This window comes from Hoplias malabaricus, chromosome 1, assembly GCF_029633855.1.
Source record: "Hoplias malabaricus isolate fHopMal1 chromosome 1, fHopMal1.hap1, whole genome shotgun sequence".
NCBI lineage: Eukaryota > Metazoa > Chordata > Actinopteri > Characiformes > Erythrinidae > Hoplias > Hoplias malabaricus.
This window is the reverse complement of record NC_089800.1, coordinates 16,793,176-16,818,380: the sequence shown is the minus strand read 5'-3', so window position 1 is coordinate 16,818,380 and position 25,205 is coordinate 16,793,176. Positions and strand designations below refer to the sequence as shown.

General features: G+C 39.7%; 2 protein-coding genes and 2 non-coding genes across 5 annotated transcripts in view; 2 read left to right on the top strand and 2 right to left on the bottom strand.

Moving 5' to 3' along the window:
• The window catches only part of trnar-ccu (transfer RNA arginine (anticodon CCU)), a 73-nt gene extending 63 nt beyond the window's left edge, over positions 1-10 (top strand). The window contains exon 1 of the tRNA in view: positions 1-10. This exon is cut by the window's left edge and continues 63 nt beyond it. This is a non-coding gene — a tRNA (tRNA-Arg).
• Positions 11-17: 7 nt separating this feature from the next.
• On the top strand, positions 18-89 carry trnam-cau (transfer RNA methionine (anticodon CAU)). Its single transcript has one exon. It is a non-coding gene; the product is annotated as a tRNA-Met (tRNA).
• Positions 90-2,857: 2,768 nt separating this feature from the next.
• ezh2 (enhancer of zeste 2 polycomb repressive complex 2 subunit) lies at positions 2,858-16,281 on the bottom strand. 2 transcript variants are annotated; one of them, XM_066660955.1, is made up of 20 exons: positions 15,902-16,281; positions 14,001-14,124; positions 13,529-13,657; positions 13,260-13,379; positions 13,054-13,174; positions 12,558-12,734; positions 11,687-11,789; positions 10,828-10,991; positions 10,237-10,334; positions 9,582-9,810; positions 9,247-9,416; positions 8,452-8,546; positions 8,315-8,355; positions 7,920-8,045; positions 7,553-7,731; positions 7,095-7,190; positions 6,203-6,284; positions 6,027-6,107; positions 4,965-5,049; positions 2,858-4,213 (listed from the first exon to the last, which is right to left on the bottom strand). In XM_066660955.1, exons 2-20 carry the CDS (start codon positions 14,115-14,117, stop codon positions 4,153-4,155), a joined length of 2,274 nt encoding a protein of 757 aa, XP_066517052.1. In that variant the 5' UTR covers positions 14,118-14,124; positions 15,902-16,281; the 3' UTR covers positions 2,858-4,152. The 2 variants fall into 2 exon arrangements, with proteins under 2 accessions (XP_066517052.1, XP_066517137.1); XM_066661040.1 differs by having other exon boundaries at positions 16,092-16,281.
• A 2,100-nt stretch (positions 16,282-18,381) lies between these two features.
• pdia4 (protein disulfide isomerase family A, member 4) lies at positions 18,382-24,992 on the bottom strand. The gene is made up of 10 exons (XM_066660824.1): positions 24,671-24,992; positions 23,505-23,694; positions 23,212-23,417; positions 21,811-21,949; positions 21,301-21,506; positions 20,657-20,815; positions 20,396-20,547; positions 20,158-20,314; positions 19,469-19,702; positions 18,382-19,014 (listed from the first exon to the last, which is right to left on the bottom strand). The coding sequence occupies exons 1-10, from the start codon at positions 24,747-24,749 to the stop codon at positions 18,602-18,604; spliced, it is 1,935 nt and encodes a 644-aa protein (XP_066516921.1). The 5' UTR covers positions 24,750-24,992; the 3' UTR covers positions 18,382-18,601.
• Positions 24,993-25,205: the final 213 nt, after the last annotated feature.

Below are 25,205 nucleotides of genomic sequence, written 5' to 3'. Positions count from 1 at the left end.
ATCTGAGGTGTGCTGCTAGCAGAGTGGCGCAGCGGAAGCGTGCTGGGCCCATAACCCAGAGGTCGATGGATCGAAACCATCCTCTGCTAAAGATGAAGACACCCAACAATCTTTGGGGTTCCATTTTCAGACACTAGGCAGCAAAAGGAGGCCAAGCTCTCTTGCTAGGATGTTCTCTCTCACATCAGTGAAAAGATAAGTCTAACCAATGCTATCTTTACATGAAGGGGCACCCAGATTTGAACTGGGGACCTCTTTTGATCTGCAGTCATTTTTGAGCAAAACTTTTGACTTTCTCCAATCTTATCTGTACTCACACCCTGAGCAGAGGAGACTCATATTTAGACAGCGCTGGTCTTACTTTCAAGACATCTCATGCCAAAGCCGAGATCTGATGGTTTCACTTTCAATACATTCAAGTGAAAACGTATATGGGTTTTGGACAGTGGAAATCTACAACTCTAATGACATATATGACATTATGGGGACATCGGATGCATGAAAAATGTTTTTTCTTAGCATAAAAATAACGTTATCCCAAAGAGTAACCAGTCTTTGGCCATCCTATCTGTAATATATTTAAAATAGACTGAACATGAGATGATTGGTAACTGTCCAACTTCCAGTATATTTGACTCATACCAAATATTAGCAAATGCTGTGCAATTACCACATATTCTAGCTATGTCAAATACACTGCAGGTGTGATCCAATTCCAATATGACTTCTTCATTAGAAATATGTAGCAAGTGGGATTCCAATTCCAATATATAGTATTTATACCAAATATATTGCAAGTGCTGTGAGGAGTTGGTGTGTTCTCCCCGTGTCCGCGTGGGTTTCCTCCGGGTGCTCCGGTTTCCTCCCACAGTCCAAAAACACACGTTGCAGGTGGATTGGCGACTCGAAAGTGTCCGTAGGTGTGAGTGTGTGAGTGAATGTGTTGCCCTGTGTCTGTTGCTCTGTGTCTGTGTTGCCCTGTGAAGGACTGGCGTCCCCTCCAGGGTGTATTCCGGCCTTGCGCCCGATGATTCCAGGTAGGCTCTGGACCCCCCGCGACCCTAAATTGGATAAGCGGTTACAGATAATGGATGGATGGATGGATATTGCAAGTGGGATGGTGGTCAAAGTTAAGATTTAAGGTTAAACAACACACAATAAATTCAAAGTGTCGACCAAGAACAGCGTCTGAACCAGCAAACTTCAGAATCAGAGGCCCGGAATATACCTCTGAGCCACTTGCACCCATTGTGAGTCTGATGTTTTGTGGATGCACTAAACTACACTTTGGGGGCCTGAGCTGTTGCAGAGCACAGTGACAGTGTTCTTTACACCATTTCAGCTTATGTTTGTAAGTGCGCTGTTTTGAAGCACGTGCGCAGCTGATGGACTCATGCAATTCATTTTATGAAACTCCTAATGTTATTGTTTCTTCCAGGAGCAGCTTCACCCACTAAGCAGTTGACGTCTCTCTGTGAGAGGGGTCTTTTGTTGCTGTTTTACAGAAATGCCAATTACAGTTGACTGGGGCAGATCTAGCTGGGCAGAAATTTCACAAGTGTCTGGTGGTGTCTTCAGACAGTAAAGTTTAAAGTCACTGTGCTCTTAGGTTCCGTCCCATTCTCCAGCCAGGGTTTGTGTAAATAGCTTGGACATGTTCCTGTTCAATTACACCTGAACTTGATTATTAGGAAGGCCCTCTTCTGGCCGTATAGTGTAATAGCAGTGACCAAACACATTTCATGAGAATTTAATGAACCGTCACAATAAACTACACTAAGCTTAATTACTTTAACCAGGGTGTGAAATACTCCACTGTGAAAGAGGATTGACCCCCTGTAACATAACTAGCTGAACCACGTCTGAGCATGTTATACTGAGTTAAGTTGGGTTTAATGATTTGACTGGGAGCTCAGAGCTCATTTGACACAGAGCAGGAATGGTGCCTTAGACAAGAGGGAGATCATTGTTCAGTGCAGTAGAGCGCCATCCTGTGACAGATAAATACTACTGCACTGGTTAAGAACATTCAAAGCACAACCTCCCCATTTGGAGAATGAGCATTGTTTAGTTTGTTTGAGGGGCGGCACGGTGGCGCAGCAGGTAGTGTCGCAGTCACACAGCTCCAGGAACCTGGAGGTTGTGGGTTCGATTCCCACTCCGGGTGACTGTCTGTGAGGAGTTGGTGTGTTGTCCGCGTGGGTTTCCACCCACAGTCCAAAAACACACGTTGCAGGTGGATTCAAAAGTGTCCGTGAATGTGTGTGTGTCTGTGTTGCCCTGTGAAGGACTGGCGTCCCCTCCAGGGTGTATTCCCGCCTTGCGCCCGATGATTCCAGGTAGGCTCTGGACCCACCGTGACCCTAAATTGGATAAGCGGTTACAGATAATGGACGGATAGTTTGTTTGATTAAAAAGGCCTTTAGAGGGCGCCAGTGAGCAAAGTAAATATAGTTGGTGTTTTAATGGTGCCTTTAGTGAGCAGCAGTAAGCAATGTTTGTTAAAAAAAAAATTTAAAAAAAGCCTTTAAAGGGCAGTGTTGAGTGATACTAGATGTTCATTAATGATTCCTTTATGGGGAGATGAGCTCAAGGGTTATTTTCATGAGCTGAAGCTAATAAATACTTATCGCTAGGAAACAAGATAGCAAATGGTAATTTAATATTAAAACAATGTAATATTTATTTCTACTGATTGCTCTGGAAGATGGATGCTTGTTTAAAAAGACTAAGTCAGATTAGAAATATGTAACTGGCAAATGATTACCACCAATGTCAAAAACACCTAAGGCCTCTATAAAAGTATCCACAACCTAATTTCAAGTTCAATTCAAAACAGTTTAACCACAGGCCAACATTTATTTGAGTTTTATTTATTACTTTCAACAATATTCCCTGTAAACATTACAAATCAGCACCTTGTATGCTCAGAGGCAGAAACAGCAACGGGAGTGGTCACAAACCCTCAGGGAAAAACAGGGCAAAATAATAGAAAAATGTTTCAAAGGAGAAATAAATCGGTGAACAGCTATCTAACTTACAACCACAAACCCTTCGTATTTATCAGGCAGATCACAGCAAGGACAATTCAATAAATTATAATAGGAAGAAAAAAACTGTTTACAGAGTCTGGTCAAATAAATACAGGCAGTTTAAGATCTTCTCGTGAACATGATTCAAGGCTGGTCGTATTGCTTTGATTTTGTCATGGTTCCTAGTGTTCTCGCACTAGATGATTGTATTTCATTTTCATTTAACAGTACAGGTGGAGGAAGACCTCATCGACTGTCCAGATATTTTTCCGTCCTACAGTGTCAGGTCTAGCCAAAAGCTGCTTAACTCTGTTGTCTTAAAAGACTCTGGAGATTGCAAAAAAAGAATATAAAACATTGAAAAGTTCCCTGATTTCTACGCCATTTGAAATATTTGTTCATGCATACAACAAATTAAGTACACATTTACCAACATTTTAGGACACAAGACCCAATAAACAAGTCAGTGTTGTAATTTCAAGGCACCGCAAGTTAGATACTGAATCCATCCTCCACTCTTTGTCAAGATTTTTTTCCATTGAAGTTTTCTTTACATATTTATTATTTTACAGAAACTGGATGCCTTTGCACTCCAGCAAGACATTAACCCCTCTGCTTGTTGCTTGTTGCTTGTGAGATGACATGCAAGCACAGAAAGTGACTTTGGTTATCATAAGGATCAAAATCCTTCAAACTTCACAAGATTGTGGTAGTAGAACAAATGCATTGTATGTGAACACAGCCTTTTACTGCAAATTTGGTCCAAAATTCAGAAGAGACATATTTGTACTAAAAAAAAAAAATAAAAGTAAAAGAAAGGTCCAGGAATACTGGGGAAATTAATGGCCGATACGTCACCCATCCAAGGATCTGTACGAAAATTCTTAAGCTGTAAACAAGTGTGAATGTTCAAGTTACTGTCAAAAAGTGAATCCCAGAGTAAGCCTGTTGGTAAAGAGGAAAAGTAAAGAGAGAAATAGTTGAACTCTAAAAAACTGCTAAAAATCTCCAAGTAGATACCCTTATCCTATAAAACCCAGAATATGAAAATGTGTCAGAAATGCTTGTGGAGTGAAAATTCCTGAAGTGTGTAAGGCATTTGTTCCAGAGGTAGATGGCTTCATGGAATTTCCATTTCACGCTCAATGCCCACGTACTTGAGAGCGTCTGCTTGACTGTATCTGAAAAGCACAAATAAATAAATAAATTAAATAAATAAATAAATAAATAAATAAATAAGTAAGATGTTTACATTATGTGCATGTTTTCATTAAATGTTTTTATCTGGAGGCCACCAATCCATACACTGTGAAACAAGATCACTCAGCGATTTTTCTGTGTGCTGCCAAATTCAGAAAACACGGGCCAAAATGAGGTGTTCTGATTCTGTTCTGTTTTTGACATAAAGTGCAGAGAACTGCCCGCCCCCTCGTTTGAGTCTGTCCAATCACAGCGCAGGAGAGCTCAAAGACGAGGATAAACGCAGCAAAACAGAAAACGAGTGCAGAGAAATAAGAGCACTAAGTAAAAATGGTGAAAATGAGAACGGAGAAGAGAGGGAACAGAGAGAAAACGGCAAACAACCAGAGCTTCTGCTCCTCACTGCTGTACGCTCGGGGTCGGGGTGAACAGCAAGCGGCTTATTATCATTTAAAGGAACAGGCACAGAAAGCAGCCATTCTGATTAGGGCTGTTTAGACAGGGGGAGAACGTTGCTGTGGGGCTTTGACCAAAGCAGGTCACAGACATTTCGTTAAGAACCAGATTTGTGCTCCACTGTGGAGAACAGGGAGAATGTCCACTTTAACAATAATATTGATGATGATGATAAAACATGCATGTATCTTCAAATCTTCACATTAAGATCAGTTTTATATGGACAAAAAGATTAATTTTTGCTGTTCAAATTTCATTCCAGTAACAGATTCCTACCTGTAGTCAAAGAAAAGCTCCTCCCCAGTTTGTATGGCTCTCTTGGCAAAAATGCCTATTCTGTGATCCCCATTAACCATCATAACTGTTAAAGAGAGAAAAAACAATTAATTTGCTTTAAAATTGATCACACAACTTTAAGACTTCAATTGACTTTATTGATCCCACATCAGGGAAATTCACTTGTTACAGCAGCACACAATCTTAGGCATTGGACAAGAAGTGGGGAAAAACAATGGAGGAAAATACTTAAACTTACATACTCACACAACAGATAACCCATACAACCATACGGAGATGGTTGCACATGAGAAGTTATTGCACATGATTATTCGCATTGTTGGGAAAAAGGCAGAGGTAGTAATACTGGTAGTGCAAAGACAGACAGTGCAAAAAATATATGCAAGATAATAGTGTATATTACATATTGTAAGTGTTGTATAATCTAACAGCAGTGGGTATGAATGACCTTCGGTATCCCTACACTGTGGGTGTAACAGTCGTCTGCTAAAGGAGCTGCTCAAGGCCCCCACTGTCGCATATAAGGGGTGAGAGGGGTTATCCACAATTGATGTCAGTTTTGCTAACATTCTCCTCTCCCCCACCTCCTCTATGGAATCCAGAGGACAGTCTAAGACTGAGCAAGCCCTTCTGACCAGTTTATTTAGCCTCTTCCTGTCCCTATCAGAGCTTCCACAGCCCCAGCAGACTCCATCATGGACTTAGCTATCATGGACTGTAACCACTTGTGTGCAAAAACCTGTATGATAAAATATAACATATCTAAAACCTAGTAAGAAAGCATTAAAATATATAGCATCTATCATGACAATACTGTTCCATCTTAACAGTACACTCACTGGTTATAACCTGTAATGACAACAGTGACATGTCTGTCTCAATGTTACGTAGCAAGGTTCAAGAGGATTCTCATTTTCTGTGTGCCAAACAGGGCTCTGCTGTTTAAGTTGCCATTACATTATATTTTGTACGACAACGCGAGTGCGAGACAAGAAATGGTAGAAAGCCTCATATCTCAAGTGAGACGAAAGCCTTCCTCACCTTTTGCATAGCAGTTAGGGTTCACAGAGTGGTTGGCAAACCTTATCTTGTTGCCTTTCCTTGTCGCATCAACTACAAAATCTAAGTTAAACAGAAGTATTTACATTAGGAAGCTGTTACATTAGAACCACGTTAACATTAATTCTCTCATGAAGACATGAGGGGAAAAGACGTACCGTTGTTCAGATTAAACAAGAAACTGCACATGTATTTGTCATAGACCTTGCCTCTGCGATCAGCCTCATCCTGGGAGATTATCTGTAGGGGAGAGAGGGAGGGAGACACACACACACACACTTTAGACACATCGCTTGGTCTGATAATATTAAAACTATATGGAAAATAAAACACAGTGTGAGTGGTCTGTATGTACATTTTTTTTCTAAGTAATTTAGTGCATATACAAACTTAGCTGTGAAGGTGTTGTTATGTACGTACAAGTGGCTTTTTCAACTTAAATTGTATGGTGTCAATAAACTGATGTTTTTGCCTCTGATGGCTGGTTATTCTCTCCCAGACCCTGAAAACTGCAGGGAGCTGAATCTGTGCTATGTCCAAATATTTTATGCCCACACGGTAAGGATTTTACACACTGTTTTGTCAAAAGCGGTCAGTCCTTTTCGACTGGAGATGCCTATTTAAATCCAGTGTTTACAGTGTAGAAGAGCTCATCTCAATCTCTCTCCTCAGCTCTGAAGGAGCTCAGGAAAGCCCCATGGACCATGGCACCCAGGCTCCTGTGGTCCTACACCAAAGAGGAACAGGACATGGAGCCTACACTACACTGGACTTTCTCATAGCAGATCCCTGGGTCTAGATGCACATCACTCAACCGCAGCTGTATTTGTTAAGTATGAGGCTAATAACTGTGATGGTAATAGGTTTTGCTGTGTCACGTCCCCCTTTGCCCTCCACCGCATAATTTGCATTCTGTATCAAAACAGTCTAATCATAATCAAATGTGCCAGCATTGACATAATGATTTATAAGTATGAAAAGAAAAATAAAGTATCAGATACTCCAATAGATATTTTAACAATAGATACACAGTAACAAGAATAATCTTACCTCTCCACAGTATTCGGAGATGAACTCGTTCTTCTGAACTGGCTCTTTAATGAAAATGCCCCATCCTGCTACGTCTGACGGTGCCAAAAGTAAGTGCTAAACACAAAAGAATATGATGAATCATGAACACAAAAAAGACCCAGAGATGGTCAAGTTACAAACAAATTCTGTACGAATATAGAGAAATTACTTGTTAAAAATAATGACAATGCCGAGAGACTCATTTTTGATTGTGTGGTTTCTCGTTTATTCTTAGAAGTTTTTCTATGGATTTGATATCGTTCACATAAATACCTAAATTTATATATATTATTTTTTTATTCTTCATATCATCCAGGCCTAAAACTAGTCCAACCACTTCAGAAACAGCCTTGTTAAATCTGGATAGTGGTTGTTTCTATTCAGTGCTTTCTTCACTACAAATCAAACTGTTCTAACTCTGGTTCTGAGTGACGGACCTTCTTGGCTCCTCTCTGGATGCTGCAGTTTTTGCAGGAGACGTTTTTGCTGTCCCAGTGATCCGCAGCCCCACAGGTGAGACACAAGTCTGGGTCACACTCTCGGACAGCCAGGTAACACGGACACTGCTTAGTGTTACACTGAGCCTTACAGCGGCAACCAGGGAACCGGTTCTGACCTACACACACACACACACACACACACACAAGGACCTACTGTCAGAGAACTATATTTTGGTGCAAAAATACTTGAAAATGAAAACAAACTAAGTAAACACTACAGAAAAAAGTAAGCATACCTTTGCATGTTTGTTCCCTTGCGTGCGTGTCTGTGTGTGTGTGTGTAAATACGCACATGTGTACTCACACTCAGAGCTGCACTGGCAGAATTTCTCACAGAAGTTTTGAGCTGTGACACAGGGGCATGAGCTGTCGCATGGCTGCCTCGGATGATCACATGGCTGATAGTTGTACACATGATTGGACGAGCCATCTGTGAGAGACAATATATACTTCTGCTTTATGACTTATACTTCATAAACCTTTTGAAAATGTAATTAGTTCCTGACTCTGACACCATCACTTAAAAATATATAAAATACAAAAAAAATTATTTTGATATATGTGTTAAAATTGGGTTTGTTACTAGTTAGTTCTATAAATGTCATCTGACAAAAAGGAATCAGTTGCTTTATATACTGATGTGTCTTTGATTTTTAAATCAAGTTATAAAAAAAACCATACAGACTGAGCAATACACACCTTTCTTTAGCTGAATTTTCCGACAGTGAGTTGCCCACAACCTACAACACACAAGTACAGTTATTCTCATGGAGAATCAATACAAATGAACATTTGAGCACAAGGTCTCTACAATAAACATCCTGTGGACAACTTGCCTGTGTTTTCTCTTCTTCTTTCTTGGAGGTGTGTCTTCATCTTCTGCAGGAGCACGTGCAATAATACTGGATTCTTTTACCCTGAATTCATAAACCTAGCCAACAACATAACACATTATAGCAACACATTTTTAAAAGAACATGTTATAGGAAAAAAAAACACCACCAGTTTGTTCAGTGCATGTTCACATTAATGTGTGAATCTGGAGCCCACCAACACACACTGTGAAACAAGATCACCCAACCAGTTTTCAGTGTGCTGCCTAAGTCAGAAAACATGGGATAAAACGAGTCGTTCTGATTCTGCTCTGCCTCTGACGTCAAATGCATAGACTTTAGAATTGCCCCGACCCCTCGTCTGAGTCTATCCAGTCACAGTGTCAGACCCACCTTTATGTGAAAGCCCAAAGACAAGGTTAAACACAACACAGAAACGAACGTGGAGAAATAAGAGCACTGGGTATAAACTTGTAGAAGAAAGAAAACAGTGAAAACAGCTAAAAACCAGAGCTTCTGCTTCTCACTCCTCAACTGTTCGGGTCGGGGTGAACAGCAAGTGACTCATTATCATTTAAAGGAACAGGCGCTGAAAGTGGGCATTCTGAACAGGGCTGTTTAGACAGGGGAGAACACTGCTGTGGGGCTTTTGGGGATTTTGACTAAAGCAGGTCATAGACTCAGTTTCATTAAGAACCTGAGCTGTGTTCCACTGTAAAGTAGGGCATTATTTCTCCTTTAAACTATGTTTGGATAAACACACACACACGCATGCGTTAGGCTACACCTTGAGCTCACCTGTCTGCAGGTCTTGGTGCCAATGAGGCGAGCAATGGCACAGAAGTTGTCATAGTAAGTGCCAATGAGGACCCTGAAGAGAGACGCCTCTGCTCCACTCCAGTCCACATTCTCCGGAGGCTCAGAGCTCAGCTTCAGCTTTACTGGAGTCTGACAGCGGGAGTTCGCCTCTAAGTAACACACAGGACAATAATCAGCTGCGAAATAATCAAAGTAAATAAAAACAATCCAACAAACTTCAAGGTCCAACAAAGTCCTCAGATTTTTAACAAGACAATGCTCACAGTGAAACCTCTAATCAGAAAGACTGTTCAGTCTTTTTTGTCTCTCCATACCTGAGGAGCTGGTGGTCTCATCCTTCTTGTCATCATCATCTTTGTCGATGCAGTCGTTGCTGTCTGTGCCTCCCTCCCGGTCACTGTCCGTGTCCTTGGTCTCGTTGTTGACCGTGGGGGTGCTAGGCCGGCTGTTAGGGACCCTGCCCCTCCGCCTGCCGGCTGTACGCTTCAGAGGAGTCTTTACTCGTTCGGCCATATTTGCCGAATAATCCCTCACCATCCCATCCTGAGGACCATAACACTGGGCATGATGATAACAACATTACAGATCTATTTGATCTTAACTGATAGCAATTAGAACTTCAATCTTTTGTCTTTCATATAGAAGGCTGTTGTTATATTGGCCAACATCTGCATGTTACGAGGACTGTGAAGCAATGTCATATTTGTGTGCTCTCTGTAGAGAATGTTTTCATTTATCATAACTTTTGCCTGACAGAGCACATTCACAGCAATATACTGTCACTGTAACCACAATATTTGGGGGAAAAAAAAATCCAATAATGAGAGTGGGACATTACTATTAACAATAATAATAGTATAATAACAGCTTGCAATTATATCAGGACAAGTATTATAATAACACACTTGTCAGTGTTTTGGCACAACCAAACTGTTAAGTGAATGTAAATTCCAAGTAAGGCTTGTTTACCTGAACCAGGTACATGTAGCAGTCAATGCCACATGGCTTGCTATCCACCATGTTCTCCATGTTCTTTCGTTTATATGTGTTTGGAGTCGCATGGAAAGCTGTAACAACAAGCAGAAAACCACCCATCATAAAAGACTGGAGTAATATCGTGATTCTGTTATTGCTAACTGCCGATGCTGAGCCAATATTTGTCCTTTATAACCAAGATTTTTATTTAAATATGATGTTTTTAATCTCTAAGCTGATGATGAAAACAAAACCAGTGCATGTTCTTAGATATATATGGAGCAGAAGACCACCTAAGTGTATTTAGAAAGTTATTCACAAGTTAATTTTGAGGTATGTGGCTATATTTATGGTTAATTTGCTATCAGCAAATTTCTGTAATTTTTTAGATTAGCTATTCAGAAAATAAAAGAATAGAATACCTGAAAGAAAGAAAGAAATATTTAATCAAATTCAATATTTTCTGCTCATATTGGACCAAAACCTATCCCTGGTATTGCATCCGTTCCCTCTCTAATTAAACTAATTATTTTAAACATCTTTCTTTTACACTTGAAAAGAAAACAGAGTAAAGCTAGGCCTCACGGTGCAGGAAGCAGTCGTATTTGAAGCAGCGTCTGCAGAAGAGTGTGTGGAATGAGTGCAGACTCTGCTCTCTCTGAACCGATTTTGCGTTTGGACCGTCAATGTTGGGGGTGCACTCAGGGGGCAGAGCGCCAGGGAGCTGCTGCTCAGTCAGCTCTTTATACCTGCACAGAAAATAAAAATCACCTTGAAGCAATTCTTCTTTACGCTCTGAATCAGCTTTAACACCGACACCTAGCGGATAAGATGAATTGGAGATTCTGGTCTAAGCCTATTTTGAACAGAGGGACACGTGGGAGACCCACACTATGAAGGAAAAAAATGGTTAATTCAGGCACAAGAAAGCAACTTGTTTCTTCATCTTCTGTAGATGTACTGATATGACTATACATTTAAACGCATCTGTAAAAATGCAGAAATGTTAATCATGTTTATAAATCATGTATATTAATGAATGATTTATAAGATATGTTGATTTGTTTATTTCTCCTTTACACTTCAGAATTAAATGAGCTTACATATTGTGAATGGTTAGAAACAAACAGATTTATTTTTTGAAAAATAATATTTGCTTTAAGAAGTAATTTTCTGTCAAAAATAATTTACTTGTTAGAGAGCCCTTGTATAACAGCAGGGTTTCAAATGCCTGTTTTAATACTGATTAACAAACTGATAGGTCCTGTAGCTCAACTTTCCACTTGCCTGCTTCACAAACAGGAAAGACACAACAAACTACTGTGAAACACCTGGTTTAATATGATGCCTCAGGAAAACTTAACTGGTTAATAAGAACCTACTTTTATACTGATATATTCCTGCAGCTCAGGCAGAGAGAATGCAGCGCACATTCAGGACTTACTTTTCTTTGAGTTCTTCTGGTGAACCTTTATCAGGAAACATAGAGGAGATGGCTTCAAAGATTTTATCAGAGGGAAACTTTTTCGAGCAGTCACTGCCTCGACCTGTAACAACAACGTCAGCACCGTGTGTAAGATCAAAGGGAAAGCTCGGAAAGAAAAGAGAGGGCCTGCTCATTAAACTGCACGTGGCTAGAATAGCTTTAAACAGAAGCTCTGACACTCAAACTCAGGGGTGTAAATGGACTTAAAAACATTTCAACCTTTGAAAGAACATAGGGGACCATGATTATCACTTCAAGCTTGGTCTCCTCCCATGTGTCAAGGTCAAAAATTATTAAAATAAATAAATAAATAATACCCTACAAGCATACACTTCACTGTGGCAAACAATTAGCTTTATTTATATTTATTTTTAGTTTAGTCAAGGCTCCAATAAATAACTAGGCTAAATTAGCAACTGTTTTTAGCCAATACATAAACTTCAGTATTGAGAATCACAACAAAATCCCAGGGAAACTTAATGGCAAAAAGCAGCCATGTCCAGCAGGGCACACACAAGCTCTCACTTTTTTTCTCTATACTCACGCTTACTTCTCCATGCTCATCTTTGCACTCTGACATAAACTGTACAGACTCAGGAGTCCACTTTAAGTTCTACTATTGATTTTTATATAAATTATTACTCCATAATACGTGATTAAAAAACCTCAGCATACAAAGTATGAGGCATATATTTTTGACAGATAAAAAGTTACTATTAGTGGAGAGTGTTTTAAAGTGAGAGGGGGGAAGAAGAAAAATATCAAAAGGTAAATTATATACCTTTTTTAAATATTACATTCCATATTTACTACAGACGGTAATCCTTACTGTCAGAGTTGAGAAGTTGGTCCTTCCCATCATGGTCATCCTTCCCATCACAGACATCCATCTTTTCCAGTTTGTAGTCGTGTTGATCCTCTTCATCATCGTCTTCTTCATTGTCACTGTACTGGTTGAGTGCATTTACCAATTCCACAAAGATCTCGTCGTTTATGAAGCCACACTCTGCATATGATATGAACCAAGCAGTGTCATTGTGGTGAAGAACCACTAAATGCTAACAGCACCCCCTTTGTGGAACATTTTCAGTTTGCTAAACATGAGTTTGTGAGTTACAAACAGGGCCACATGGTGCATTGATATTAAAAGCAAATCTGAGCACTAAAAATTAGGGCTGAAATATATATATGTCCACAGTTCCTGCACTTTATGGCCTTCACAACACATTTCGCAGAGCATGCTGCATGTAAACAAGGTTTTTACCACTCTGCTGAGAGCACCCCAACAGGATTCAGCAAACCTATGTTTATTAAAGCACACACACCTCTATCTCCATGGACTTTTCCATCATAGTTCTTAATGAGTTCTTCAATAAAGGTGCCATCATGGTCTAGAATTTCATCCCCCATGTAAGGGATGTTGTGCAAAACTGTCTCGTCTTCCACCTGTAACACAACGTATAAAGATTTAACCAGAAAATGATTCTGAATAATTTGCCAAGTAGTTATTCTATTGTTTGGTTTACATTACCATAAAATTTTGTTGGAGTGGGGACCAAGAATACATCACAGGCACAGACGCCACAGCATTCAGGGTTTTCAGAGGAATGACTTGTTTGGAGAACTCTGCAAATCCACTGTCAACTGTGCACTGTAAAACAAATGTGTGGCTTTATTAGTGCAGTGGCAATTGAATAGTAGTAATTAAAGAGGTGCACATAAGAAAACAAATAGTTTTCCAAGTATATATCAGAATGGATGTATTTCAAACGCATTGACAAAGCAGTATGGAGTGCAAACCTCTCTTGTTCCTCGTAAAGAGCTCACTGGAGTCATGATGTGCACGGGTTGAATCCGACGCAGTTTCCACTCCTGATTCAGAATATCAGTACGCTCTAGGATCTTCTGTCTGTTGGAGTTAAAAATGCTCTGTAGAGACAGATATCACAAATAAACACCGTGCATGAGCACCCTTAAAAGACAGCTCGTCTAATTTGCAACTGAGCCCATGATAAAGTGCAACTAATACTGACATTCAATTGTGCAGCTTGTATAAATCTATGAAAAAAACACAGGCAACAGGATTGGGCAGAATAAAATCCAGTCTAAATGCCCCCCAGAAGAACAGAGGCTGATACCACAGCAAAATGAGGTCAAACTACATATTGTTACCTTCCATTACAGGGGAAATGCTGGACGAGGTGGTGTCCACCAACTTTTGGCAGGTTATACTCTTGCTGCAGGTCTAAATCCATTTGTCCTTCATACTCACCTTCACCTCATCTGCTCTCCTGAAGCGCTTCAGCTGCCGGAGCCGCATATACACAGACTTCACCCTCTTCCTCCAGCAAACTGGGCCTTTCTCCAGTTTCTTCCCAGTCAAGCCCATGGTTTCCCTGCACAGAAACACACACACACGTTTTCCCTTTAGACAACTGCAGGGTATGCATGCTGTCAGAAACATAATTACTAACTATGAAATGTATCTAATTGATGTGTATGGAGAATGTGTTTGAGTCAAATTTGAATCACTGGATTGGTGAAAAATAGCATCTTACAAGATGTCTAACATATTTACTTATATAATTATATATATATATATATATATATATATATATATATATATATATATATATATATATATATATATATATATATATATATATCTCCCCCTAACAGTATGCTGTGTGTATCTGCTGTATCACTTGGGACTGGAGACACGGCAGACGGTGACTAAGTGTAAACACTGATGAATTCACAAGTACAAGCTTTCTGGGCAAACTCTGAAACATTTGGATGTAGAACTTTGATGAGAACAGGGTAGAGACAAACGTCACTGTAAAAATAGAAATTGCCATCTGCAGATATAACATCAGTTGCTGAATGAAGTCCACTGAGTCAGACAAACATGAGTATTTGGGAGCCAAATAAGAAACAGTCACAGACATTACGTGGGAGCTTCTGACACAAAATACCCAAAATGAATATTTAGGCCTCAGAACATGGAAAAATATTACTGAGGGTAATGGGAATCATGAGATGATGAGATAACATTCATAACAATGTAGGAACCTTGACTAGATCCACTGGGAAACTTAACATTTATTACAGTGCTATTACAAATCCCAAAATATTTTGAACCTCTAATAACAATCATAATAACAATAGCAATATTAACTATGACAGTAATTCTAAGTAAGATCTTCATGACAACTCTATGTCTTTCACACCCTAAGACATTTTTTTGCCAGATCTGAATCTGGGCTGAAAGATTAATCGATTTTAATCAAGATCACAGTTAAAATGTTTACTAATCAAGAGTGTAAATGTTCAAATCACAAAAACTGCAGTTTTAATTCTAGCCTGCATTATCAAGAACATTTTATAGTGTTATTTAGCTTCAATATCAGAGTAAGACCACTCAGAAACAGGCGAATACTGCACTGTTGAGATGACCACAAACACATCTGACTGACTGTCCGAGCTTTACATTCAGTGCTTAGAATTATAGCCAGATCTTCTTGGTATTGCTTATAAACAGAGGCCGGGACCTTCAGTTATAGAAACTAATAGTAATTTACGTCGCAATCTCAACATTGGACAGAAACATCACAATTAGTTATTTTCCCCAAATCCTTTAGCTCTAAACTGAAGTATGATTTTCTCTTGCTTCTCAAAGATGAATGCTTTAAGTACAATTTATCTGATGAGGATAGTTTTAGGTGCTCTTGCACTATTGTAAAGAGTCACACTTCTCTCAAGCACTTCCTTATGAATGTGCATTTGATTATATTCAATGTCATCTGACCTCATCAGAAATACCTCTTGACAAATAAATAACTTGTTCTTTGTGGGACTTAAAGGCAAAGCCCTTTATTAACACATTTACCATCATTTAGCATAAATTAAAATGTGTCTAGGCCATTTTTGCCAGGTTAATTCTTTTATTAAATGCCTATTTCGAAGCTGAGTAAGCTCACCAACTTTGCATTTCACATCTCGTTGATAAAACACCCAAAGTTATGTAATAACAGCAGATTCAATATTCATATATTACAATATATTTGATATATTTTATAAGTTAGCATTATATTAGACCCAAAACTGAGCTGTAAACCGCTAATACTGTGAGACTATGACACTTTAATTCACATTTCCATGTTAATCTCCTACCTGCAGGAGTCCAGTCCACATTAAACAACGTGGTTTATTTTTTTATTTTTTTTGTTCTGTTCTCGGTCAGAAACAATTGTGAACGAGCATGAGCTAATGCTAAAGCTAACTCCGCTGAGAAGGGAGGCGCTTTCTTTTCTTTTTCAACCGATGCCGGTTCGCGAATTCGGGCTTATTGGCACAAACTGACCGCTCGTTTTCGCCGCCTCTGCTCCGGTCCGATATCCTCACACTTCAACCTCGTAACTGACGCTGGGTTCCAATCAATTTGACCTCGATTTTCGGTAGAAAACCGCCGATGTTCCCGCTCTCTCTGTGCCCGCTCTCCGCGCTTCTCTCTCCGCCTACCGCACAACCGCCGACCGCCAAACGCGCGAACCACTCACAGCGTTCCAAACTGGAGCTCATCCGAGAGACACGCTCCTATTGGCTGCGCTGTTTCAGGGCACTGACCAATCAAAGGCGCCTCTGCAGCGGGGCCCTAAGCGGGGAACATGTGGAGAAACTCTCCTTTGTTCTTCTCTTTTTATATTCTTCATTTTCAGCCGTTTTTACAGTGTATTAGATCAGTTTCGCGCTCTATTTTCATTGCGATACATTTATTAAGAGCATATGCTATATAGTATGGTAAAGTTTATTATTAATAATTGTCATTATAACGATAATAATAACATGCATTAGGCTACTAAAATAAATCATACGGAGATAATATTTATATTATCATATACAATGTATTAAAATACATGTCTATGTTTCTGCATGCAATTACAATTCAAATGCAGCTATTTTTCGTACAGAAAGAGGCTAGTAACGTGTAAGAGCTGGATTACTCTAGGTTCCAAATTGTTTGCTTTGCATGGATGTAAACAACGTCAGTTCTTTTTTTTTCTCATTCAGGAATATTTTTGGCTCCTCTTCGGACCCAATGAACTCGGGTCAATAGGTTCGTCAAGCCACGCCCCCTTTAATGCGTAGCCATACGTCACAGTTCCATATAAATGCAGTAAAGCAATTTTATGGGGATTAACAGCTTTTTGGGGGAAAACAATCAGCTTTCACACCCAAACTCATTATTTCACACTGGGGTAGTCCTCCACTCAAAGCCCTAGCAGTAAACAAACACTACAAATGGAACAATGACCAAAAAGTGAATGTTCTATGTGTTTTTATTATTTCCGATTTACTTTGGCACTTGGGATCTTGTATACTTAATATATTTTTGATCCTACAAATTTTCAGCATTTGCAAAAGTGAAGGAAAATGGAAGAAATGAATAAAACACAAGAACCATGCAGAGAGAGCAGCTCAACAGAAGTGGCCAGCAAAGGACAATCAGCTCTAGAATGCAACAAGTGATCATTTCTGGAGAAATGTAAAATATTTGAGACACCTCTTTTAATTAGTAAATCCAGCTCAGTCAGGTGCCCCCAGTGCTGAAAAAGTGTAAAACTATGAAAACACTGTATAATCTCCACATAAAAGCACTGACAATAGAAAGGGATACACTGGAGCAGCTGAACCACACCAATGCTAAAAGGCTTAGGAACTGTGTTCACTGGAGTGATGGCGCTCCAGTCAGTGTGTGTTTAAGTGGATCAGACACAGCAGTGTTGCTGGAGTTTTTAAAGCCTGCCTCCACTCACTGTCCACTCTGTTAGACACTCCTGTAGATGTAAAGTAAGATACAGTAGCTCATCTATCACAGCAGAGTTTGTATTGGTCATCCTCAGGGGACACAGGACGCTGTCAGCTGGATGTTTTCACTGAGGGGTATAAAAACTCCAGCAGCACTACTGTGTCTGATCCACTCTTACCAGCATACACTAACACCACATCAGTGTCACTGCATCACTGTGAAAGTTCCAACAGCTAAATCATACCTGCAGTGTGGGGGTCTTGAGCACTGAAGAACAGTATGAAAGGGGGCTAACAAAGTATGCAGTGCAACGAGTACTTGTTTTTATGTGGTGAGTGGACAGTGACATCTTTGCCACACACAGACACAAACTTAGAAGCACTTAAACAGCATTGTTAAAATATGATGCTATTGTATAAAAAAAATTATTAGACACACAAAGTATGGTTTTGCACAAAGCTCCATAGGAAGCCATTCAATTTTGGATCTGCTCTTAGAGCGCCCTCTAGAGTCAGTATCCTTCCATAACACTGGAACCATTATTCTTGGAATTTAATAAGTGGTCATTGGATTCTTTTTAAGGGAGCATTTGGGGTCAGGATTCTGAGAATTTCTTTTGAGATTATGGTCTGTGGCAAATCAAGAATATGATGCAGATAAAGATTAGTGTAAACAATGGCATTTTTTTTTTTTTTTTTTTTTTTTAGAAACAATACTTGGTTAAATGTGCTTGATGCGCAACTTGTACAACAGCAGGCCAGTCATGAAGAACAGCTCACCACTAAATCCTACAATTAATTTCACTGTATATCTGGAGCCTTTATAAGAAAAAGTACAACCTTGGAAAGAACAGCAGTCATTTCCCCATTTTCACTTTTTATTTAAAAAGATTTCAAAAAGAAGCCTAACAAACAGTGTGTGCTTTGAAATGGAAAAGAAAAAGACTGCTTTCAGGAACATATGGTTACAACAAAACCAAGCCAGACTTTCACTGTCCGGATCTGATCCGCCACTTCAGATCATCTGAAGGTATTAAAAGTTCAAGGTTCCCCAGAAGAAAAACTCTAGAGTTCATCCTTCTTTTGTGATAGTTTCGTGGCATGTTCCTCTATGAATTTGCTCAAACTCTCCACATTCCTCTCACCCCCTTCAAACTTGATGGGACTCTGCTTCTTGTTGCTGGGGGCGAAGTAAATTGTGGGAAACCCCTCCACTTTGTAGCTGTCATGAGGCACATCATTGGCCGTCGTGTCCATTTTGGCAATCACTAGATTCTTTTCATTCTTATATTTCTTCCCAAGGGCTAGATATTCAGGCTCCAGTTTTTTACAGTGACCACACCAGGGAGCGTAGAATTCGATAAGGACGTCCTTCTTCTTGTCCAGGACAATTTCATCAAAGGACTTTCCCACGACAACCTTCACTGGTCCCTTGTTTTTAGGAACTGGCTGAGACTTGATGATGGGCTTCAGTTTCCCTGTGACATAAGAGACAATATCTTAGCTCCTAGTTCAGTTCCTTGAATATTTAAAACTGTAGGGTCTACCAACACATGGAGCAGCAGCCAACAGCGGCCTCACCTCTTACCATAGGATAGACAACATGGAGTATTTTTAGATTTTTATATTCTCTGCATTCCCCTCTTTATATGAGAATTATATTTCTATTCCATTCAATGAGTTCCATTCAATACTAATATAGTGCCACTGGTTTTGATCTTGTCACTGAGTTTTTACAGGGAGTGTGTGCTTGTTCACAGTAGATTTCACAAGTTGCTCCCAGGCATGTATTCTCAACTTAAAGTCATTTGTTTAGTCACTATTTATTCAGTGCAAAGAAAATTCTAGTGTTTTCTCCATATTGTTTATCTTTAGGTCCAAATGACCGAGATATTTAATGCTGTAAATACAGAAAGAGAAGAGCAATCTCACCTTTCTTGAAGGCCACAACAAAATCCCGAAGCACCTCAGAGTCAAACTCCTCCGGCTCCATCGCGTACTTCTTTCCTCCCTCATCGAAGATGCCCACATTAACCTCCTCTCCGCTCTCACTGAGGCCCAGACTCTTCAGCTCATCAGAGTAGTCTTCCTCGTCTGCAATCGCGAATGTGTACTCTGGAAAGTCCTTTGCCACCTCCAGGACTTTACTCCTCCAGAATTGAGTGGCTGTGTGGGGAAAAAAAATGAAAGAGACATAAGATGTGGACAGGTGAAAAAGCACAGGTTTAGTAGCACTTTAGTAGATTACTAACATTTTTAATACCAATTCATGGTGGACTTGGGCAATAAGAAGCACATATAACAATTTTATTTTTCTTTGTATTTATCACCATTGTACCATCAACAACTTTCCTAGGAAGGATGGAGAGTGAATAAAATGCTGTATTTGTGTTGTACATATTGAGAGACCTGGTTCCATTCACCACCACTGCAGAGTCACTTTCTCTAGTATCCACAAACATTACACACCAAAGCCACTGAAATATTCAGAAACTTTGAATAACTGGTGAATTCCCCTGTAAGCTCATAAGTAAAAATAAAGTACTCTGAAGTGTCTCCTTTATAAAATTCAGGCAGTGTAGCATTAGCTTTTTATAAATAAGAAATTACTTGGTCCTTACCAACTCTATAATCAAAACTGAAGTCAACTCCATAATACACCACAACCAGAGGCCGCTGCTTGTATCTCTTTGCATCGTTGCTTTGTTTCCTGTGGCCCACTAATGGCAGTGTGTGTTTCTTGAAGAAATCCTGAAGTTCTGAAGCAGAAGTAGACTCCTGGGGGAAGTGTTATAGATGTTAAAAACACTAAAGAAAGCTGCTGAATGTTTTTAATGAAGCAGATATCTGAAGACTCACTTTAATAGTGAAGGTCTGTGATGAAGGCTCAAATTTGGACCTGAACTTCTCAGGCTGGAGCAGGACAACCTGTCCAGGTGAGGCATTGAGGAATTTGGCTATTTCACTGGTGAATGTGTGACGGAACTTGTAGTCCTCTCTCAGACTGTTACCTACCAATCAGACACAAAAGAAGGCAGAAAAATATATTAGACAAGGGGTCTTGCGTTTTCTGCTGCTCATAGGTCAGAGACACTGCACACTTCAGGTGTCTGTACTCACAGGCCTCCTGATAGATCTCATACACTGCATCCTCTTCACTGGAGAAAACTCCAACAATTACAGTATCATCTCCATCTTTCACCAATTCCTGGATCTGTTTCAGAGCCTGCACTTGTTTGGATGGAGGTCCAGCTTGTTCACTCATGAAGTCAACAATACCTGCAAAAATAAATACATTTCACAGTTAATTTATGGGACAGGCACTTTGTGGGTGTGTGTGTGTGTGTCTCCGTTTCCTCCACTTCACTATTGTGCAGCTCTAGTTCCACAGGACAATTTAATTAATCAAGATTCCTCTCATTAAACACAAAATCATGTTTGGTGTGATGTTTTGCACTGGAGCAAAACTCAACATTTGAAATAATCTCTCAGACATGATTCAGTTTATAATACCACAGGACACACTGTTTTATATACACACAGACAGCAGTATCATAACTTAACACGATCAGAACCCTAAAGCTGCAGCAGCTTCACCAAACATTAAAGAATATTGTTGTAAGGATACACCAATAATATTTTAAGCAATTCTGATCCAAAAAATTAATTAAACATTATGAATCAACAGACTGCATGCTCAACGCTAAATTCGGCAGAGTCTCAATCATCCCTACAAAGACTCTCAGGGAGATCTGCTGACCTACCGAATTTCTCCCGCGGTCCATTGTATTCAAAGACTTTGCCCTTTCTGAAGATTTTGAGAGTGGGGTATCCAGTGACGCCGAAGCGAGAGGCGAGGTCAGTCTCCACCGTGGCGTCCACTTTGGCGAGAGGAATCGGAGGAGAGCGGGCACTCAACTCTTTAGCAGCTTTTTCATACTCTGGCGCAAGTCGCTTACAGTGACCACACCTGGTTATTTACAAACCACAGACTTGGATTAACACTTCATTAAAAGAGAGCAGCACAAGCAGCAAGAACCATACTCGAACTTGCATTTTCAATAAGCATACTGATTTTTTTGTCTCCCCCCACATGTGCATACAGAAAGCAAATTATTTCAGTTAAAATTCATGAAATCTTTGCTTTGGCAAACTACTTTTGACTAAAATTTAGAAAGTTAACAATCCAGTACACTCTAATTTAACATACTCTACTACTTTATACACTACATAAACATGAAGAAGCAAAAAAAAACAACAACAAATTGACTGACCAGGGTGCGTAGAATTCCACCAAAACTATGTCGGCATTATTGACCACATCATCAAAGTTGTCCTTTGTGAGAACCAGAGTGGCCTCAGGAGGTGGTTTCCAGTCCGGCTTTGCCACCTCTTTAACCCTGTCAACAATCGCTGCAGGAGGGAAGACAAACAGTAAAGATGGCTTCAGTTAAAAGGGTAGTCTGGGACCTGCTTAGGTCAAAACCCAACAGCAGTGCTTTCCACATGTCTAAACAGCCCTGTTCAGAACGCCCGCAATCAGCACCTGTTCCTTTAAATGATGAGCTGCTCACTGTTCACCCTGACCCCGAGCACACAGCAGTGAGGAGCAAGGAGCAGATGCTGTTGTTTTTAGCTGTTTTCACCCAGTTCTCCTTTCATCTCCATTCCAATTTTCTGTGTTTACTCAGTGCCCTTATTTTTTGTACTCTGTCTGTTTTACATTTAGCATTGTCTTTGCACTCTCAAATAAACACAGGTCCAGCGCTGTGACTGGAGAGACTCAGATGAGGGGGCGAGGCAAACCTAAAGTCTCAGCACTTGACGTCAGAAGCGGAGCAGAATCAGCACAACTCAATTTATCCCATGTTTTCTGACTTGGGCAGCACACCAGAAACTGACTGGGTGGTCTTGTTTCACAGTGTGTGGGTTGGAGGGCTCCAGATCCACACATTGCACAGGCACATGTGTAAGTGGAACCAACAAATGATTTTTATTTCATAATGTGTTCCTTAAAATAAATCTAATAGCTATACCGAGCAGCTTTCAGAGCAGAGTAGGTCAGTCAATACTGAGCAATGAGACAACCATGGACATGACTTAAAAACCCCTGCAATGCTTTTCCATGTCTCTAAAGCAAATCTTTGTGAAACAGAAAAACTAGAAAGCTGTGCAAACAGGTTTGGGCAATGTGAAAATATTGTGTGCACTTTTCTGAGCCTATCAGGAATAAAGTTAGTACTTAAACATTCAACAACTGCAGGTTTTATTACAGCAGCACAACCGGGTCTGCTGAATTTAATAAGACCTGTGAGCAGCTCTATTGGCACAGCTCACCTGGATGAAATAACTGCTGATTTTATTCAATATCAGAATTGTGGGCTAGCCACAAACATGCCCAACATGTTCTAGTGCCACTTTCAAAAAGTGTTGGGAAAGCTGTTATATACAATATTTTCAGAATAAACTTCTTAAATTGATCTACAATTTCAGAATGTTTTTGGGACATGTCACTAGTGTTAATTCAGCCTGTGTTAAGATGATTAAAATAAATAAATAAATAAAAACATGTATGCAAACACATTAAACACTTCATGGCAGGATGTTAAATGTGGGCTGTGCTATTTGTCACAAACTTTGCTCCAAACTCCAAGCAGTGTTCACAGCACCCTCACCTTTTTCAGATCGATCTCCATCATACTCCACCGCTTCTCCCTTCTTCAGTATTTTGATAGTGGGGTATCCGGACACCTCAAAACGACTTGCCAAAACAGTGGCCTTAGTGGCATCCACTTTGGCCACAGGGATTGGAGGGTCACTGTCTTTTAGTGTCTGAGCTATTTTCTCGTATTCAGGCGCGAACTGCTTACAGTGGCCACACCTGGAAAACAGGAAACTCTTTATACACAAACCCTTCAGAAAAAAAAAAAAAAAAAAACCAAGATCAGTAACTTACAGCTGAACTTACCACGGAGCATAAAACTCCACCAGAACGGTGTCCTTGCCTTCAATAAATGTGTCAAAGTTGGCATCGGTTAGAACAAGAACGCCGTTCTCATCTTTAACTTCGGTGCTGGAATCTTCATCATCATCGTCGTCATCATCATCGTCATCATCATCTCCTTCTTCCCCCTCTTCGCCTCCACCACCATCATCAGCTGAAACACACACATGAAACTTCTAATCAGCTTGTGTTTTTCACCGCTAAAGCAATAGTACTTCTACAATAAAAGCGTGATGTTGTAAATTGCTATGGTTTAAAGGTAACATGTAAAGAACATACACACGTAGTAGAGAGTTATAACTATTCTACAGAAAGCAAATACTAAGAACTTATAATTCAGATTATTATCATAATTTACAAAAAATAATACACAAATTGTTTTAATGCAGATTTAATTATTACAATAATTTACTGGAAAAAACACGCAATTACTATAAAGTTTAAGTGTTTTTTTTTTTGGTTTTTTTTTAGAATTTTACTATTACTTTACTACAACAATGGTGTTCAGTTGGTGGTGTTATGTCAATTTTATCAACGAGATCATTACTATAATACAAATATAATCACATTTTATAACCCTGATTTTAACAGTTAAATATACTACACAAATATTGTAAGACATTTTATATTTTGTTTACTGCAGAATGTAAGGATTTTACAAATATTAGAATTTATTATAAAAGCACAACTACTGTATACAGTAAAATCACATCATTTCTCATCTCTGCTAATTTAAAATGCACTCACTATTGACAGAGACATTTAATTGTGCATATGCAGCCAAAAGATTGAGTTTGTGTAGAACAGCCTAAACGCACCATGCCCAATGCCAAGCGTGGGCATGAGGAGTAAAGCCTCCGAGTATAGAGTATTCTCTGGGCTTATGTTATTAGTGCAGCAAAAGAGGGACAAAATGTCTATAAATAACCTTATTTTCAGAAGAAATTGACGTGCAGGTGTTTCAAAGATATGCAAATAATAACCTTTAAGTTTGAAATGAAGTAAAGGAAAACAATTCTGATGTTATGAAACTTTGCATGCGTTAACACTGCACTTACTTGCCCATAAATCGTTATCCTGCAGGATTTAAATGATTTATTGCCTTGGTATAAATTTTAAACATGTCTTACCATCCTCCTCACAGCGAGTGACTGATACGAAATGAGCAACTCCAAGCAGCACTATCAACAGAAGAGCTATCTTCTTCATTTTCAGTTCTTTGCCAGTGTCTCTCTACCTCTCTCTCCTTCTCCTCTTGATTTATCCCCTCTAGCGCCCTGGCCCTGCGTTAATTCGCTTTCTAACTCCCTTTTGAAGCCTCGCACCCTTTCTGATCCCCACTTTCTTGAGGCAGAAGCTTCTTCAATATGTTTAAACCTGGTTAATGATGATCTGTACTGGTCTACACTGCGCTCTGACTGCGTGCAGACGTCTCTCTCGTTTCACGGCCTCAACTTGTCTGACTTGCCATGCGTTGATTGGCTGAAAGGAGACCAGCTTCACCAATCAGAATCCGCCACTCAAGTCCGTACGTTCTGCCCTGTGATAGGCTGATAGAACGAGCCGAGAAACGACTTTGTCTGTGAAGGAATTTTTTCACCGATATTTTACATGGATTATAGTTAGGCCACTTTAACATACTTTATAAAAGCTTAGGCTTATTTA